Genomic DNA, 17,393 nt, shown 5'->3' with positions numbered 1-17,393 from the left:
CGGTTAACGAGCTCAACTCGTATTGTCAACGTGCTCGTTATCCGAATAGCTCGGTATTTGAATCAAACTTCTCCATATGAAATAATGGGAACTCGCATGATCCGTTCCACAATTATGTGGTGTTTGGTCAGAACATGATATCTCCAAAAAATGGCTTTTTTATCTAGTAGTAATGTTAGTAACCATGCTAATTATAACTAATTAGAAGTCAGATAAATGCGTGTGTACGGCTAAACAACATGCTGATGTATGATATTTTCATTTGTATTTGTGTGTAAGGGGCCGTTCAAGTATTACGTAAGCAAATTTTTAGCTATTTTTGATCCCCCCTTGTCAGCAAAAGTCAGCAAAACGCTGACCCCCTCTCTCCCCTTGTCAGCAAAATTTCGTCATCAGCTCTGCCCCTCTGAATCCAACTCATATTTTCATAAAGGGTGGTTGATGACGTAAGCATTATACAAACCCCCCTGCCCCCTTGTCATCAAAAGTCAGCAAATCGGAAACCCCCTCCCCCCCCATAGATGATGACGTAATATTTGAACGGCCCCTAAGCTTTATTTTTGATTTTTAAATGACAATGAAAATACTTATATCTTGATAACTCCAAAATCACATTTTTATGTTCTGACCAAACACCACAGAATTATTCATTCACATAAAAATGACTAATAAAAACGGCCTCCAATAATAATAATACATAATAAAATACAAAATAACACAATAACAATAATACAATAATAATACTATATGTATTATAACTATTTTAATATAAATAATGCCATAAATAAACATAAAATACGATAATGTTTATAAGACGAGAGAGAAAGAAGGACTATCATTTAGGATGATTTACAGACTCACTGTTGTTTGGAAACTTATTCTTTTTGAATGACTTTCAAATGACTTTCTTTGACACTTGCTTTTGCCTCCTTTTTAGGATTTCTGGAAAATGCGAAATTGTAGTGTTCGTTGGACAGATTCATTGCTCGCACACTGCTACAACTTTATTTGGGCGGTTCTTTTCCACAGCTTCCCATATTCTACACATCTCTCTAATCTCATTTTATGTGAAGGGGACTTCTCATTACTTCTCTCTTCCTCAGATAAGATATACCGTCCATAAACTCTTGCTGGTGAGTTCATGAGAGTTCCATCACTTCATCTACCTCTCTTCTAGACATTTTCCTCCACTAGTTCTTGAATGCCATCCCCATTAGGGTGGAACGAAAAAGGGTATTTTTTCACTTTTTTCGGAAATCGATGTTGCCTTAGTACTCAAAAGATGCCTTTCGAGGTTTTAAGAAGTTATACCAAAATCTAGGAAAATATTTTAATATCTTGAGGTTCCTCACAGACCCTAAAGGTCGAGCAGACTTTTCTAAGAAGTGCACATTATAAAAATCTTTTCAAATACAACTTGTATAAACGAAGTTGATGATTTTTAAAAAGCATTCTCTAAAAAAAGAAAAACACTTAATTTAAAAGTTATTCAGTACATGAGGTAGGTGTGTGTTTGTGTGTATATATATATATATATATCCGAATACAGTGATTGATAGAGGGAGATGAAAATGAACCCTTTCTTTGGGGGTGAGGACAAAACTATAACCATGTTCCAAATTATAAAAAAAAACATAGTTTGACGATATAGGTGTCAAGGAGAATGCCTCTATTGCTTCCTCTGTTATCACACTGTTATTGCATTTCACTTTTTTGCAAAATATTTCGCTTTTTTTTCAAACGCTGGAAGAGTACTCCTTGATTTCATTCTGGCTTGAATGAAGCCTTCATGACTCTCGGTTGTTAATACAGTAAGAGATGCTTCAGTTACGAGTCCTACGTACCGTTCAACTGCTTGTGTGTGACACGGAAAATTCGGAATAAATGGAAAAGCAGGTTCAGATAATTTTTGTGGGTCCATTTCATGATTTTTTATAATAGGTGGTTCAGTCACTCGCACTTGATCCCATGCAATTAGTTCCGAATAGTGCTTAGCAGAAAAGTTTATTTTCGGAACATGGAATGTACGTATTTCTGCTTCTGATAATCCTTCATTTCTAATTTTCATATTGAAATTATTGGTCTATTGTCATATTTGGCTTCTCTTTCGTCAATAACTCAACATCTTCCAGCACAGCATTCGCAATAATTGCAGCTGATCGATCAGACACACTAGTTCTATCACAAGCAAGGTAATTTGAAGAGAAGAACATTTGGTAATTTAGTGCTCATCTGAGAGAATGATGGTAGAACTTCAGAAGCAAATGAAGTACTTGCTTCGGCACCGATTGATTGACCAGCTGCAGTACTGGTAGATGGAAATGCTAATTTCAACGGTAAACTGTGTTTTGGCTCATATACATCACTTTCCTCAGAATCGTTAGATATAGATGAGTTTTCAGAGGTTGATAAACTAGTTTCCGCCGTTTCTTCTTGAGATGACTTCAAATGTTATACCATTTTCATTTTCCTTTGTTCATTGTTTTTCAATTTCTTCGTTGTTAGGACATCTACTCGACTATTGGTAATCTTGCGTGTACTTCTTTGATCTTGCAAGAAATCTCGCTCTAAATTTGGGACCTTTCTCAACTTGTTACACTTACAGTCTTCAAAATCACATTTGCATGCTGCAATGTCGAACAATTTCCTTGATTCACACTGAAAAGATTTCAAGTTCAACTTGAAAGTTTGAGAATCTTCCCTTGCTTTCATATTTTTCTGAAGATTCTCGTATTTACAGTAAAAGTCTGAAAATTTTGCATATCCATTGATGAGAAACCGTAGGAACTGAAGAAGTTTACTAAATATTTTCTGTCTTTGGCAAGATAATTTCAAGAATATCTGCAATAGCTGGATCTTTTCTTGATTGTTGTGCCTTGATATTTCGTTGAGTCAGCAAATAACAAAGCTTAACATCGCCATAGGTGGGCGAGACCCGAGAATCCCACTCTTTAGGGTATCCTAAAATGTCACAACAATAAAAGCTTCTGGTCATCATTTTGACTGCGTTGAGTCACTCTCTCAGTTAAGGGGTAAGATTGCAAATGAATACTGAAAACAAGGGAAAAACATCGAGGTCACTGAATCACGTGTTCAGGGGAATAGGAAAGCTTCCTCCGCGGTTTACTCCAAGTAGAATTTAAAAAGCTCTTCAAGCGCATATACGCATGCCTGCATTGCTACATCTAGTTTCGTATCGTAAATATCCACACTCGCACGTGTGTTAATTTTCCGAGTGAGGCACGCTTATAGGAGACTGCAGGGGAATATATTACCCACAATTTTCCATAACACGTGCGTGGATGAAAGCAGAAAACCATCAGCTCAGTTGCGATAACGTGAAAATAAATAAACAAAGCGCATTAATCGAGTCAAAATTTGTTCAACATTTTTGCTCGTTATGCGAACTGCTCGTTAACCGAAGTTCCATTGTATTGTGCAAAGGGGTCGATATGAAGAAGACATCGGAGGGGGCTGAAAGTTGCTAGTCGTCCTGTATATACGGGATTCAAGTGCGTACGCAGGAGAGCAAAGGTACAATGCATTGATTTTAAGAAATTATTGATGTGGGGGAGGGGCAAAGGCAGTGCCGTCTAAGGCATGGGCCCACCCGGGCACGGCCCGGGGCCTCAAGAGAAAAGGGGCCTCACAAAAATGGAATCTGGTTGAAATTTTCAAGAATTTGCCTGGTAGGGCCTCAGAAAAATCACTTGGCCCGGGGGGACCAGATGCTCTTAAGACGGCCCTGGCCAAAGGGCCTCAGACCTAGGTTCTGGTGCCCGTTATCCCGGGTTAATCACTTGGCCCGGAGGGTCCATGATGATCTTCAGACGGCCTTAATTCTACAAAAGTGTCAATCAGAGATATTTGAGATTTTTTTCGAGTGCTTTAATTTACTCTCTGTTGTAAATAGCAATAAATTGTGTGCATATGTTAATAACAAAATCATTAAAAGTTTTCTTTTTTTTAATCTCAATTTAAGATAAAAATTTTGAAAAATTTCTTGATCATTCGACATATTTGTAGTGCTGCCATCTATGTTTGCATTTCTCAAACTTCACTTGCGAACAAGAATGACAGCATTCTGAAACAGTTTTATCAGCTCGAAACAACATCAAACAAAATTGAAATTTTTGTGTAACACTTTATTAAAACGCAAAACATTTCAGATTGAAGATGAAGTAAAATACAATTTTACAGTTCAAAATTTTATATATTTTATTAAATTTCTTATTTCAAACCGAAATCAGGAGTATAAAGCTTTTGATGGTGCATCAGCCAGGGCCCCCTGGCCAAGTGGTTTTTTCGGAGGCCCTACCTGGTAAATCCTAGAAAATGTCAACCACATCTCATTTTTGCGAGGCCCGGGGGCGCCCATGCGTTAAGACGGCACTGGCATCAGCCACTCACGCCGTGCTGGATGGAAGGTTCCCGTAGTAGTCGGTCGATCGTGGCAAGGGTAGTATGGTGCGGACAACGCCTCACCGGATATTGCTGTTGGTACATGTACTAAGTGCCCATTGCCATCTGCTCGACCGTAAATCAGATGCATATCAGCGTACTCTTCTTTCGTGTAGTCGGTCTATGTGAAAATAGGCATTTATGGCAGGGAAAGTTCAAAAAAGGCATTAACAACAACAACAAAAAGGTTTGAAAGTCGGCAGAAAAAAGGCATCTGCGGCATTTTGCTTGAAGTTCCGAGCTGGAGGCGTGTTACTAGAGGCGTATTTACAGTTAGGCCAGCAGGGGCTGAACCCAAGGCCCCAAATCAAAGCGTCCCCCCAAAATTATTGGGGGGACGCTCATTTAAAGATTCATCTGATTTTTAAATTATTTCTTTCATAAATTTTAGATTTTCTTTCCTTCTGGAATTATTTGGGTCAATAGCCCCTACGCTTACAAGCGATTGGTGAGAAATTCGTATACTCTCTGTTTGACGAATAGGCAATAAATATAATAACCTTGTCCTAACCTAAGCGCACGTTAGAAGAAAAGGGAAAAGAGAACGAAAAAGTAGAAGACAAAAGCAAGGGGGAAAAACACAAATTAAGAAGAAAAATAGTATCATACAGGGCCGTGTAACTAGGATTTTTGTCGCCCCCACAATGTTAAAATTCGATGATTTTATAATGGTGTTCTTGGTTCTCACTTGAAATTGCCGCCCCGAAATTTTTCCGTCTGGGGCTGCTGCCCCCTCTAGTTACGGCACTGGTATCATAGATAAGTTGATCAGAATTCAGGTAGAAAGTTAGATTTCTCTTTTCATCCTCATCCTACCTGTTCTTTCTTTCACTCTCGTAAGAAAGATACACATGTGGGGAAAGAATCATTATCAGTATACAAAAAACCAAAAGGGGAAAAAATATAGGGATATAGGGTTGCGGCAAAGCTTAGCGATGAGGATGTGAGAGGAAAGAAAACAGTAAACTTGTTTGAAAATTTATTCCACTGGCGTTTGGACGCAATATTACGTCCTTGATCATCAAGTGGTTAATTTTCTTTTCTTTTCGTCAACTAGCAGCGTGTTGGGCCAACATGGCCTGAGCACTGGAAGCCACATTCAGTTTATTGATTTTCAGCTTCCATGAATTTAAAATTATTTCTTCGATATAAATACTAGATTTTCACCAAAATTCCAAAACTATTACTCTCATTAATTTTCTATTACTATTTTCAGTAATTTAACACTATCTTAACGGGTTTGTTAACAGCACCTGAGCACAGGGTCTCGAATCAAATGGGAGGGAGGGGGGGTCAAACTATTGAAACCTTTCACCAATTTTGAAGTCATTTTTCTCGTGAATTTTTGATTTTCATTAATTATGGAATTATTACTTTCATTAATTCTTGAATTATTGTCCATTATTGTCCATTGATTCTGGAATCATGTATTTCTTTCATTAATCTCAGATTTTCATTAATTCTAAATTTCCGCTAATTTTTGTCTAGTTTGTTTATATTTTTGTATTGATATTTTTCAAGCATTCTCTTTCGCTTTCTATAATAATTTTATGCCTTTTCGGAGTTGCCGACTTCTCTCCAAAAATATTGTATATAAAATCATGGCTCAAGAGGGGGCCAGTATATGTAGGATCTCAATCCACCGAAATCATTAAGACCCCCCCCCCCCCCCCCGACATTTGTATTAAATGTCGTTCGTCTGACTAGACGTGTGTTTCGTTTCTCTCTCTCTCGTCGTCGTCTCTTTCCCTTCCACACTCTGCCCGCCCACAAGACTAACTGTTTACATTGTTTTCTATGGGTTTTAGGAAAATGCCAGATCTTCGAATGATAAATGGTATTTTTTCTGAATCGAAGTAGAAAAAAATTGTAAGGAAACTTTTGCAATGTGCGAATTTCAAATTTCATGTGATATGTTTCCACACATGCGAAAGTTACACGACAATATGTCAAAATGCCTTTTAAATTCGTGTATTTTAAGAATGGAAAATTTTACTATTTATCCCTTCAGTTTTCCTGAATAATCAGTGAAAATGGATTTTTTCCCCTACCTCCAATTCCCGAAAATGCTCTTAACCGGGCACCCGTAGTTAAAAGACACTACATTAGTGGAAAAACTAAATTTCTAAATTATTTTTTTGAAGCAAATCGCGGATATATGTGAAAACGCCGATTTTTTGAATGGGGAAACACACGCACGCACGCACGCACACACACACACACACACACACACACACACAGAGCCCGAAAGATAAAAGCATAACCCACCGATATTCGAAGTACATTGGATAATACTCAGTAATTATGAAGTTATTCGTTCAAGATTCAACTGTCCGTACTGTCCATCAGCCAATGACGATGTCATTGGATTCAAGTTCATATATATGCTGATCTTTGACATCGGTACGTGAATTCGGTATAATCGCCATGGTTCAACTGGATCAACATCCTCACTTAATGCAGAACGTCAGATAAAACAGAAAAAAAAAAAAAAAAAACATTGTGGGCATTAAAAATTACTCTATATTTAATATGAAGAGAAAATTTGAGAGAAAAAGCATGGAATATAAAATTTATAATTTTTTCCCATTTTTGAAACTCGTGCGTTGTTGTGAAATTTTTGAATTCGACATTATTGTGATCCACCTCTTACCAGGGAAAAAATATGTTGATTAGCTCTACTGTTGAAAATTCATTTTTGCTTTTATTATGGAAACCTATATAAAAGGAAGAAATGCTATATCCGTATCATCATTTTCAACTCTGTTTCTTCAGCTTCTCAGATTTGAAGCTGCTTATAAAACGAGGAGCAGGTTGCGAATTCTTTTAGAATTGGTTTTTTGTTTATATAGGGCGGTAGGGTGGATTCTTGCAACATGTGTATAGGTACGTTTTTTCAACGGAATTCCCAGGTCCTTCTTTCGGGATTGGAACGAGCAGGATACCATGCTCTAAGATTTTCACCGCATGATGCGAGGGGCCTGTCGATTGATGCGGGGACAGAGAATGCGGGCCACATTCCGAGGTTCTATGTCGCGGTTAAATCAATAGACGGGCTAAGGGAATCGATCAAAATTAATCAAATCCCATCGAGGATTTACAGCAGGAAAAAAGAAGCTCTTATGATATTTTAAAACAGTGAATCCTAATTGTGTGTGCTTACATGTATGAATCCTATAACTATTTTGGCTCCCAATGTTAGCTGTTGTCACCTTTTTTGAATTAAGAAAAAAAATGAATTACACATTCTATCGAAATATTTTTTGATTCTGGTTTCACGTGATGGACGAGTGAGTATTGAATTCGATCTATATTGCTTCAACTAGAGTTATTTAAAGGTGAAATTTGAGTTCTTTTTAACGTTTATTGAAACAGAATCGTATGTTGGGGAAAATATGTTTAATAAAACGGAATTGTGTAGTAAGATTGGGCTTAATAAAACGGAATCATTTGACAATTTTATTAAAACGGAATCATTTGACAATTATTATTATTTTATTAAAACATAATCGTATCACAATATTACGTTTAATAAAACACAATTGTGTGTAATTATTATGTTCAGCGAAAACAATCATATTGCATGATTAATTTAGAGAAACGGAATCGTGTAGCAAGATGATTGTGTTTAACGGAATAGAATCGCGTCGCTTGACCACGTTTCTTAAAAGGAATCGTGCAGCAAAAAATTGAATATAATAGATGGAATCATGCAGGAAGATTACATAAAAAAAAAATGGAATAATGAAACTTGATTACTTTTGCAGAAAAAATCGTACAGAAAGATGGCTTGCAACAAAACAGATTCATGCAGCGAGATCACTTTTACTAAAGCAGAACCCTCTGCAGCAAGATTGCTTTTAATAAAACCGAACCATGTAGCGAAATTAATGAAATTGTGTTTAATGAAATGGAATCTCGTCACACATGGTGATGCTTCTTAAACCGAAGCGTGTAGCAAGATCATATTTGATAATACGGATTCGTGTAGAATGTGTGATTACATTTTTTTTAATGGAATGTAAACGGAATCAGATGTATGATTGCATTCAATAACTGTAATCTAAATGGAATAAAAGCGTATTTAATGAGCGGATATGTGCATAGGCGAACGCAGAATTTTCTCTAGGGGGGTGGTTTATTTTTTCTTCTGGGGGGAGAGCGGGGGTTTACGTTTTCCTCTGCAAAATAACACCATAATCTCGGCCAAAGGGGGGGGGGGAGGTTCAGAACCCCAAAACCCCTCCTATGCGTATGCCAATGGATATGTGTAACAAGATTGTACAGTGATTTACCGCGGCTATATACAACCTCTGACAATAAAGTTCGGTGAATAGTCCTGTAACATTAACGTAGATTAAATGTTAACGAAAGTTACCTTATTGTCCTTCGAAATAGTCACCTCCCATTACTATGAACCGCTGAGATCTCCTATACATGTCCTGGAAACTTTGCAAGAAGTCTTCTTTTGGAATGGAGTTCAAAAGCCTCGTCACGTTTCGTTGGATGTGAGGAATATCGTCAAATCTCTTTCTTTTCAAAGCGAGTTTGAGTCGTGGGAATAGGAAGAAGTCTGGAGGATTGAGATATGGTGAGTATGGTGGATGTTCAATTCGCACCACCTCCTTTTTTGCCAGGAACTGTTTGACGATACTGGCTGCGTGAGGGCGAGCATTGTCGTGAACTTTGTTGTGCGTACTGAGGTCGTACCCTGCGTAGACGCTTCATGAAACGGGTTAAAATTGCAATGTACCTTGCAGCATTCATCGTCGTTCCCTCAGGGAGAAATTCCTTGTGGATAATGCTTTGACTATCAAAAAAGGTGATTAGCATCGTTTTGATGCGTGATTTTTCTGCTCTGACCTTTTTCCGACGAGGTGATGCAGGAGAACGCCATTCTATGCTTTGCCGTTTCGTTTCAGGGTCGTACCTGAGACACCAGGACTCATCCTCAGTGACAATACAGTTCAAGAAATTTGGTGTTGCATCCGCCGTTTCGACAAAATCCTGTGAAGCCTGTAAACGTGCCTGCTTCTGATCGTCAGTCAAGTGATGTGGCACAAGACGACAACACGCCTTTCGCATCCCTAAATTCTGGGTAACGATTTGTCGCACGGATTCACGGTTAATCTGCAGTTCATCAGCTATCATGCACACAGTTAATCGACGATCTTTGGTGATCATTTTCATCACTTTCTCAATTTTTTCGACCTGACGGAGGTCGCCGGTCTTCTGCTACGGGGGTTGTCAGAAACACTTTCCCGGCCTTCTCTAAAACGGGCGAACCACTCGTACACACACTTCATGGACAGTGCTTGATCTTCATAAACACGTACCAGCATCGCGTGAGTTTCTCTTTCGGTGTTTTGCCAAGCTTAAAACAAAACTTTAAATTGATCTTTCGTTCGTTCATTTTCCTGTTCTCAGTTAAGAACCAACGCACCAAACAAGCATTTTGTAAAACAAGTCTTTTACGGAACACAAACGACGCTCAACTGAACAACGGTGACGGCAGATGGTCAACACCTGCCGCTACGCATGTGCAGCGTTTTGCTTTGCCAGTGTTGCCAGATCGGCTGTTCTAACTTCATTGACCGAACTTTATTGTCAGAGGTTGTATATAAAGCCGGGTTTTCCTAGGAGCAGGTTTTCTGTGCCGTTCGCAACGTGAATCGCCCAGCGCGACGCGCCGTCCACTCACCAATAAGAAAAGCAGCCTGACTGTTTTCCTACAGAGCGCAATACGGCTCACGTTGGGCGTGATTGGCGGACTGCTCCTGGAAGAGTCAAATGCGTCATGCGCTGCGCGTTTCACCGATCTTCTCTTCATTTTTGTTGTGTTTTTTCCCTCCTCTTCAAACCGGAGCATGCAGACGACACAAAGTAGCTGATGCCAGGGCCATATACTATAATATGATCTGATGCGCCACGCTAGGAAAACACTAACACGCAGCGTGATTATGTAACATGTTTCTGCCGACCCGAAATTATACATTTCGGTTTAATCTCAAATTCTTAGGAAAACCCGGCTTTCCGAAGATGATTAAATCCGGAATCGCGTTTGTTAGCCGAAACGCGATTTTCCGTAGGTTTCAACGGAAAATAGTTTGATTCGTTCCACACTCTGCCGAAAGTTTAAAGATAAGTTTTTAAAATCACCAAGCAAAGCTATAAATACAGATGACAGATACTGCCAAAGCTGGTGTTAACATAACCCAGTCGAGTTCGTAGGTGTCCACATTCAAATTTGTGATTTGGTCAGCTCATTTCTGTGTCTGATATATGCAGATGGAACAGATATGCGCCTAGAATGTCCAGACTATTCAGTTTGATGCTCTGTCTTGCACTGAAAAAACACGTGCTCTGAAAACGAACAAAATGCATTGAAAAAAAAATTAACCTATTAGCTGAATCTTTTATTTCACATAAAACAGTTCAAAGACCCTTAGAAAGAGAATTGAAGGTACATCTGGACGACGATCCCGAGCTGGACGTGAGCTCTAGAGATAGTAATTGTGATGGGATAAGGACGATTGGCACTGAAATTCAGCTCACGATGCGGACGTTTTATATTAGCACGTGCGCCCATATCAACAAAAATACTCCTTAGCTGTGATACCACTGTATTTAATAAATGGAATCGTGTATCACATGAATGCATTTAATGAACTGTGGAATGAATGGTGGAATGGAATGGATTGTGTAGCATGGTTCTAGAGATGGCAAAGTGTGAAACCTCACAATATATTTTTTGCGGGGAACCCTAAACTATTTGCTCTCAAGAGTATTCGATAGATATAAAAAAAAATTCACATTTTTTGTGATAACAGTTTCTGGAAAATACAATAGAAAAAAAAATTAATCTCGACCAGGTTGCACAATGAAAGTACAAGAGGTCGACTATCATGAAATTGTATTGCACACATGTTGCATACGTTTAAAAAGAAATACAATAAAAACGTTACAGTAAATCGAAAAGCTATCCATATATATACTTACGAAGGTTTTTAACAGAGGGCTGATGTGAAGATATATTCAGGAAAGAGAGAAAATTCAACTGCCTTTGCAAGGAATCGAACCCCACGTCCTTTCACTTTCCGGGTGAACGCACTAGGCTACAAAGGCAAAGGGTCTCGCAATCTTTCCTTGGAGCTCGTGTGCACTGAAAGGGGGAGTACATGGACGGTCGGACATAACTCAGGCTAAAGCTCACAATTGCTGTCACTGCCACCAGATGGCTACTTATCCGAGGATAATGTCACTCTCCGCTATTCATACGAAGGTTTTTATCAGCTGGCTGATGAGAAGATACATTTAGGAAATATCCATACTCTTCTCTCTTATAAAATACTAGCTGACCCGTCGCGTGTTGCTGCGATCTCAGAAGAAAGTAAATTCAAGGAAACTCGTTATAATAACATTCAATTTACATTGTGTCATTTTTATTGAAACTTATTCATTTTCATATGGAAAACATTTCAAAGCGTCGTTTTAATTCTATTTATTTATTAGAGTGCTTGTGGATACACGATATTTTTTGTTTTTCCGTCTGGTGCGTACACGAATAAATCAGAAGGTTTTCCGACGCGTGAGATGGCCACATACAGTTGTCCATGTGAGAAGCACGGATTCTCCAAATCTAGCCCACACACTTGCATCGATTGTCCTTGTTCTTTGTTGATGGTCATTGCAAAAGCGAGTCGCACCGGAAACTGTAAACGTTTGAATTCAAATGGCATATATGTTGGTATCATTGGAATACGTGGCAACAATACATCTTCACCCTCGAATTTCTGATTCAAAATTGTAGCTTCGATGACATTGTTCATCATCTTTTCACCGAAAGTCTTGTACCGTTGCAAAGTCGTGGTGGATTGATGTTTCGGAGAAGAATGATAGGCACGCCAATTTTCAATGTTGAAATGTGCGGTGGCATACCTGGCAAATCGAGTGAATTCAAGAATTCTGTTGGGAAATTGACAAGTTCGTCTTGATTCATCACAGTATCGATGGACTTATACGTTGTCGCTTCGCCTGGTATGCCGTTTCGAATGCTGAGATTGATGGCATTGAGATCGTTGTTCGTAGCTGCTAATATAGAACGTGCACTGAGCCACTGATGATTTTTGTAATTCCGCGCGATATTTGGGAAAACCTTTTGAATCAATTCGTCTTTGGTTGATGTCATCTTACAATGGTTTGTTGCCAATGTAATACATTGTGTAGATCTGTCGATTGCCATCTTCCCATTCCCAATATCCAGCAATTGTTTTGCGAAACGTTCGGCGGATGCATCATTTTGTAGTTGAACACGCATATTGGTTTTCAAAGTCAATTTCTTTACATGTCGCCATAGAACTGATGATTTGAGACATGCATTAAGTTCATCAGCGGGTGTTGAACGTGGCATGACTTGCAGAGTTTGTCGAAAATCACCAGACAATGAAATGAGTGCTCCACCAAAGGGCTGTCCATTTCCCCTGCAGTGTACGATCAAGCGCTTCCAATGCTTTTTTGAGAGCCATTGTGCATTCGTCCCATATGATAAGTTCCCATGCTTGGAGAACTTTGCCCATTCTGAAATTTTTGGTGACATTGCATGTTGGCGTCTCAGTGGTTTGCAAATTCAACGGCAGTTTCAGTGCTGAATGCGCTGTTCGACCACCATCCAAAAGTGTTGCCGCAATTCCAGATGATGCAATTGCCAGTGCAATTTTAAAATAAAACATTTTTTATAATTGCATTTTTGATTGGGTTGCTGTATTTTAGAAATATACTAGCTGATACCCGGCGACGTTGCCCGCCCCGTAAAAAATTTATATATGTATAGCTTATTAATTATTTCTTACTCAAAAATCTAATTAAAAACTTCAGGCAATTGCTTGCGGATACACAAAACTTTTTTGTTTTTCCCTCTGGTGTGTAGATGTACAAATTTTTTGGATTACCAAATTGCGAATAGGCGACGAAAAGCTGTCCGTGTGAAAAACAGGCCTCAAGTAAGTTGATACCTGCCACTGCTAACGACTGGCCTTGCGCTTTGTTGATTGTCATGGCAAAAGCTAAATGAATCGGGAACTGTGATCGCTTGAAAGTGAATGGCATTTCTTCAGTGATAATTGGGATACGTGGAACGAAGACGTCTTCTCTCCTTTGGCACATCCAGTTAGAATCGTCGCTTCAATGATGCAATTGTGCAATTTCTTCACGCAGAGTCTGGTGCCATTGCAGAGTCTCGGTGTGTCCAAATTTCTTAAAAGCATTATAGGTGCTCCGACTTTGAGGGTCAAATTGTGTGGTGGCACACCCGGAATATCCAAAGGAGTTCAGAAATTCTGCAGGATACAGAACTAAATGTCTGCGCTGTGTCTGTGACAGTGTCAACCGATTTGTAAGATGTGGAGTCTCCTGGAATAATTTTTAGGATTTTTTCGTTGATCTTGTTCACACTGTCATTTTTCGGTGCCACAATCGCTCTCAGAAATCCACTCATGGTTTTGGTCATTTTGTTGAATTTTTGGGAAGACTTTGTCTGCAAGTTCTTGAACTGAGTTTTAACAACTGGCAAAATCCATTTGCGAACGTAATCGATCCAGTGCTTGGGTCTATTGGTTGGTCAACTGATGTGAAAATGATAGCAGTGCTGAGTCATTTTGCAGTTGAACTCGCATGTTGGTGGATAATGATAATTTTTTAACTTCGTGCCAGAGTGTTGATGATTTGAGGCAAGCATTGAGTTCATCAGTTGGCGTTGAACATTTTTACTCCCAGTTTTGTCAGCGTAGTTGTTGTTCTCTGTTGTTATTGACGTCATACGTCCAGCTTGTGCAGCGAATATTATTCAAACGCCTTTTACGCATTTTTTAAATTGAAACTATACCTATACGATGGGTGGTTGATGAGATAAAGGCCACATTATCACTTACAGGATTACAGGACAACCTGTATATAGGCTAGCAGAAATACCCTGCGCTTCCCGGGTTTTCTCCAATTAAATTGGAAAAGTGACAAACCGTTATAAAAGAATAAACTGTAATAATAACAGAATTAAAGGTGTGACAAACCATTGTAAAGGCATATATTCACGTCTGAAACGCATTGTTGGAAACCACGGTAACCAAAGTAAACGTTCCGAAAGTGATTGTTGAGGCCCCAAAGCCATTGTTGCCCGACAGTTTTTTGCCCATTTCGGGCATTTGCCCAGCTCTGACGAACTTTTAAAGTAGCCTACGGTTCAATCCCGGACCTGTTTGGTATATATGCAAAATCTGGTGACGATCTGTCTAAAACTGTAGATTTGTATAAAGAGCATACATACATACTTTCACATTTATATATAAGACTAGCTGATACCCGGCGACGTTGCCCGCCCTGTAAAAAATTTACATATATATAGCTTATTAATTATTTCTTAATCAAAATATTTCTGCATTAAGTAAAAAAAAATTACTTTAATTTTTAAATATTTTTAAATATTTATCTTCAGGCAATCGCTTGTGGATACACAATATTTTTTCTTTTTCCATCTGGTGTGTAGATGTACAAATTTTTGCTATTACCAACACGCGAACAGGTGACGTAAAGCTGTCCGTGTGAAAAACAGGGCTCATGTAGGTTGATACCTGCCACTACTAACAACTGGCCTTGCGCTTTGTTGATTGTCATGGCAAAAGCTAAACGAATCGGGAACTGTAATAGCTTGAATGTGAATGACATTTCTTCAGTGATAATTGGGGTACGTGGAATGAAGACGTCTTCTCCTCCAGCACATCCAGTTAGAATCGTTGCTTCAATGATGTAATTGTGCAATTTCTTCACGCAGAGTCTGTTGCCATTGCAGAGTATCGGTATCTCCAAATTTCTTAAAATCATTTTAGGTGCTCCGACTTTGAGGGTCAAGTTGTGTGGTGGCACACCCGGAATATCCAAAGAGTTCAGAAATTCTGCAGGATACAGAACTGTCTGTGACAGTGTCAACCGATTTGTAAGATGTGGAGTCTCCCGGAATAATTTTTAGGATTTTTCCGTTGATCTTGTTCACACTGTCATTTTTCCGTGCCAGAATCACTCTCTCACAAAGCCACTCATGGTTTCGGTGATTTTGTTGAATGTTTGGGAAGACGTGGTCTGCAAGTTCTTGAACTGAGTTTAACAACTGGCAAAATCCATTTGGGAACGTTATCAGTCCAGTGCTTGGGTCTACGGGAATTCTTCCATTGCCAAGTTTGATCAAATGATGTGAAAATGATAGCAGTGCTGAGTCATTTTGCAGTTGAACTCGCATGTTGGTGGATAATGATAATTTTTTAGCTTCGTGCCAGAGTGTTGATGTCCTAACATTCTCGAGGCGACCACCGATAGACAGCACCTTCACTTCCAACCCATCTCACTAATGACAGTAAATTGCAATGTAGTGATATGGCCAGAGTTGGTGTTTGGTGAAGTAGAGTGCTGATGATTTGAGGCAAGCATTGAGTTCATCAGCTGGCGTTGAACATTTTTATTCTCAGTTTTATCGCCGTAGTTGTTGTTCTCTGTTGTTAGTGACGCCATATGTCCAGCTTCTGCAGCGAATATTATTCAAACTCCTTTTAAGCACTTTTTAAATTGAAACTATACCTCAACGATGGGTGGTTGATGAGATAAAGGCCGCATTAGCACTTACAGGACACCCTGTATACATGCAAGCAAAAATATCTGGCGCTTCCCGGGTTTTTTTTTAATTACTGGGAGGATTGGAAAAGTGACAAGCCATTATAAAGGAATAAACTGTTATGATGGCAGCGTTAAAGATGTGACAAACTATTGTAAAGGCATATACATGTCTGAAATGCATTGTTGGGAACCACGGTAACCAAAGTAAACGTTCCGAAAGTGATTGTTGAAGCTCCAAAACCATTGTTGCCCGACAGTTTTTTTGCCCATTTCGGGCATTTGCCCAGCTCTGACGAACTTTTAAAGTAGCCTACGGTTCAATCCCGGACCTGTTTGGTATATATATGCAAAATCTGGCGACGGTCGGTCTAAAACTGTAGATTTGTATAAAGAGCATACATACATACATACTTTCACATTTATATATAAGATGACAGCCATATTTGTCATTTGCATCTTTTTCTCCGACACCTCGTTGGGCATTTTGCCAGTTGGGGCCTAGTATTTGCATTTTGTATGCGTATGTTTATATTCATTAAGATGAGTGAAAGTGTGAATTCACAGTATTTTGCACTTCCTAAAACAATTTAAAAACTTGATTTACATTAGTTCTTTTGTCTTACCCTCCTGGAATTATATATAACTCACAAACACATAACAATACTACAAGTCCTAAATTTTCATTATTTTTGCTCTCTTTGCGAGAGATAAACGATGCCAACTCGCTCGAATTCATTAATATTAATTAGAGATATCAATTTTTTTTATTATGTACGAGAATAAGTGATATGTGATATACATATGTGTATATATCTTAGAGTAGTAACAATACTTTCATTTCTGTGCACTCAACGGAGTTCATACCTGGATCCTCATGAAAAATTCAGAATTTCTGTCTTTCCAATTGGAGATAAGAACAATTTTTAAACTTGAATTCGAAATACTTTCCCATATATTAAGTTTTAGATAAGTGGGGTTTTTCTGTTCGGTGCTGTAATTTCTCGGGACTGTGCATGCGCATCCATGAAATTTAATTCTGAGCTATATGGGAGATATCATTTGATTATTTTTGCCGCACCACGGTCATTTTCTGTACACGAGGGCTAGTTAGACTGGGACCTACAATTTATTGCCGATTCCGAAAGGCAGACTTTTTTTATACTCACCGAGAGGTTGGTGCGCTAGCCCCACAGTGTGGGACTCCCTGCGGGTAGCAATCTATTTCTGTGGTCATGTCGCCGTTTCTGTCATACCCCCACGTCAGAAAAGTTTTTGAC

General features: G+C 38.9%; 1 protein-coding gene across 1 annotated transcript; it reads right to left on the bottom strand.

The window, feature by feature from the left end:
- Positions 1-12,289: 12,289 nt before the first annotated feature.
- LOC149071209 (uncharacterized) lies at positions 12,290-13,057 on the bottom strand. Its single transcript, XM_089248100.1, has one exon. It carries the CDS (start codon positions 13,055-13,057, stop codon positions 12,290-12,292), a length of 768 nt encoding a protein of 255 aa, XP_089104226.1.
- Positions 13,058-17,393: the final 4,336 nt, after the last annotated feature.

Source organism: Pholcus phalangioides, unplaced genomic scaffold (genome assembly GCF_987345545.1).
Source record: "Pholcus phalangioides strain wild (caught in Gottingen) unplaced genomic scaffold, Ppha-v1.0 ptg000019l_1, whole genome shotgun sequence".
Taxonomy (NCBI): domain Eukaryota; kingdom Metazoa; phylum Arthropoda; class Arachnida; order Araneae; family Pholcidae; genus Pholcus; species Pholcus phalangioides.
Note: the sequence above shows the minus strand (reverse complement) of the source record. Positions and strands in the feature narration are given on the sequence as shown.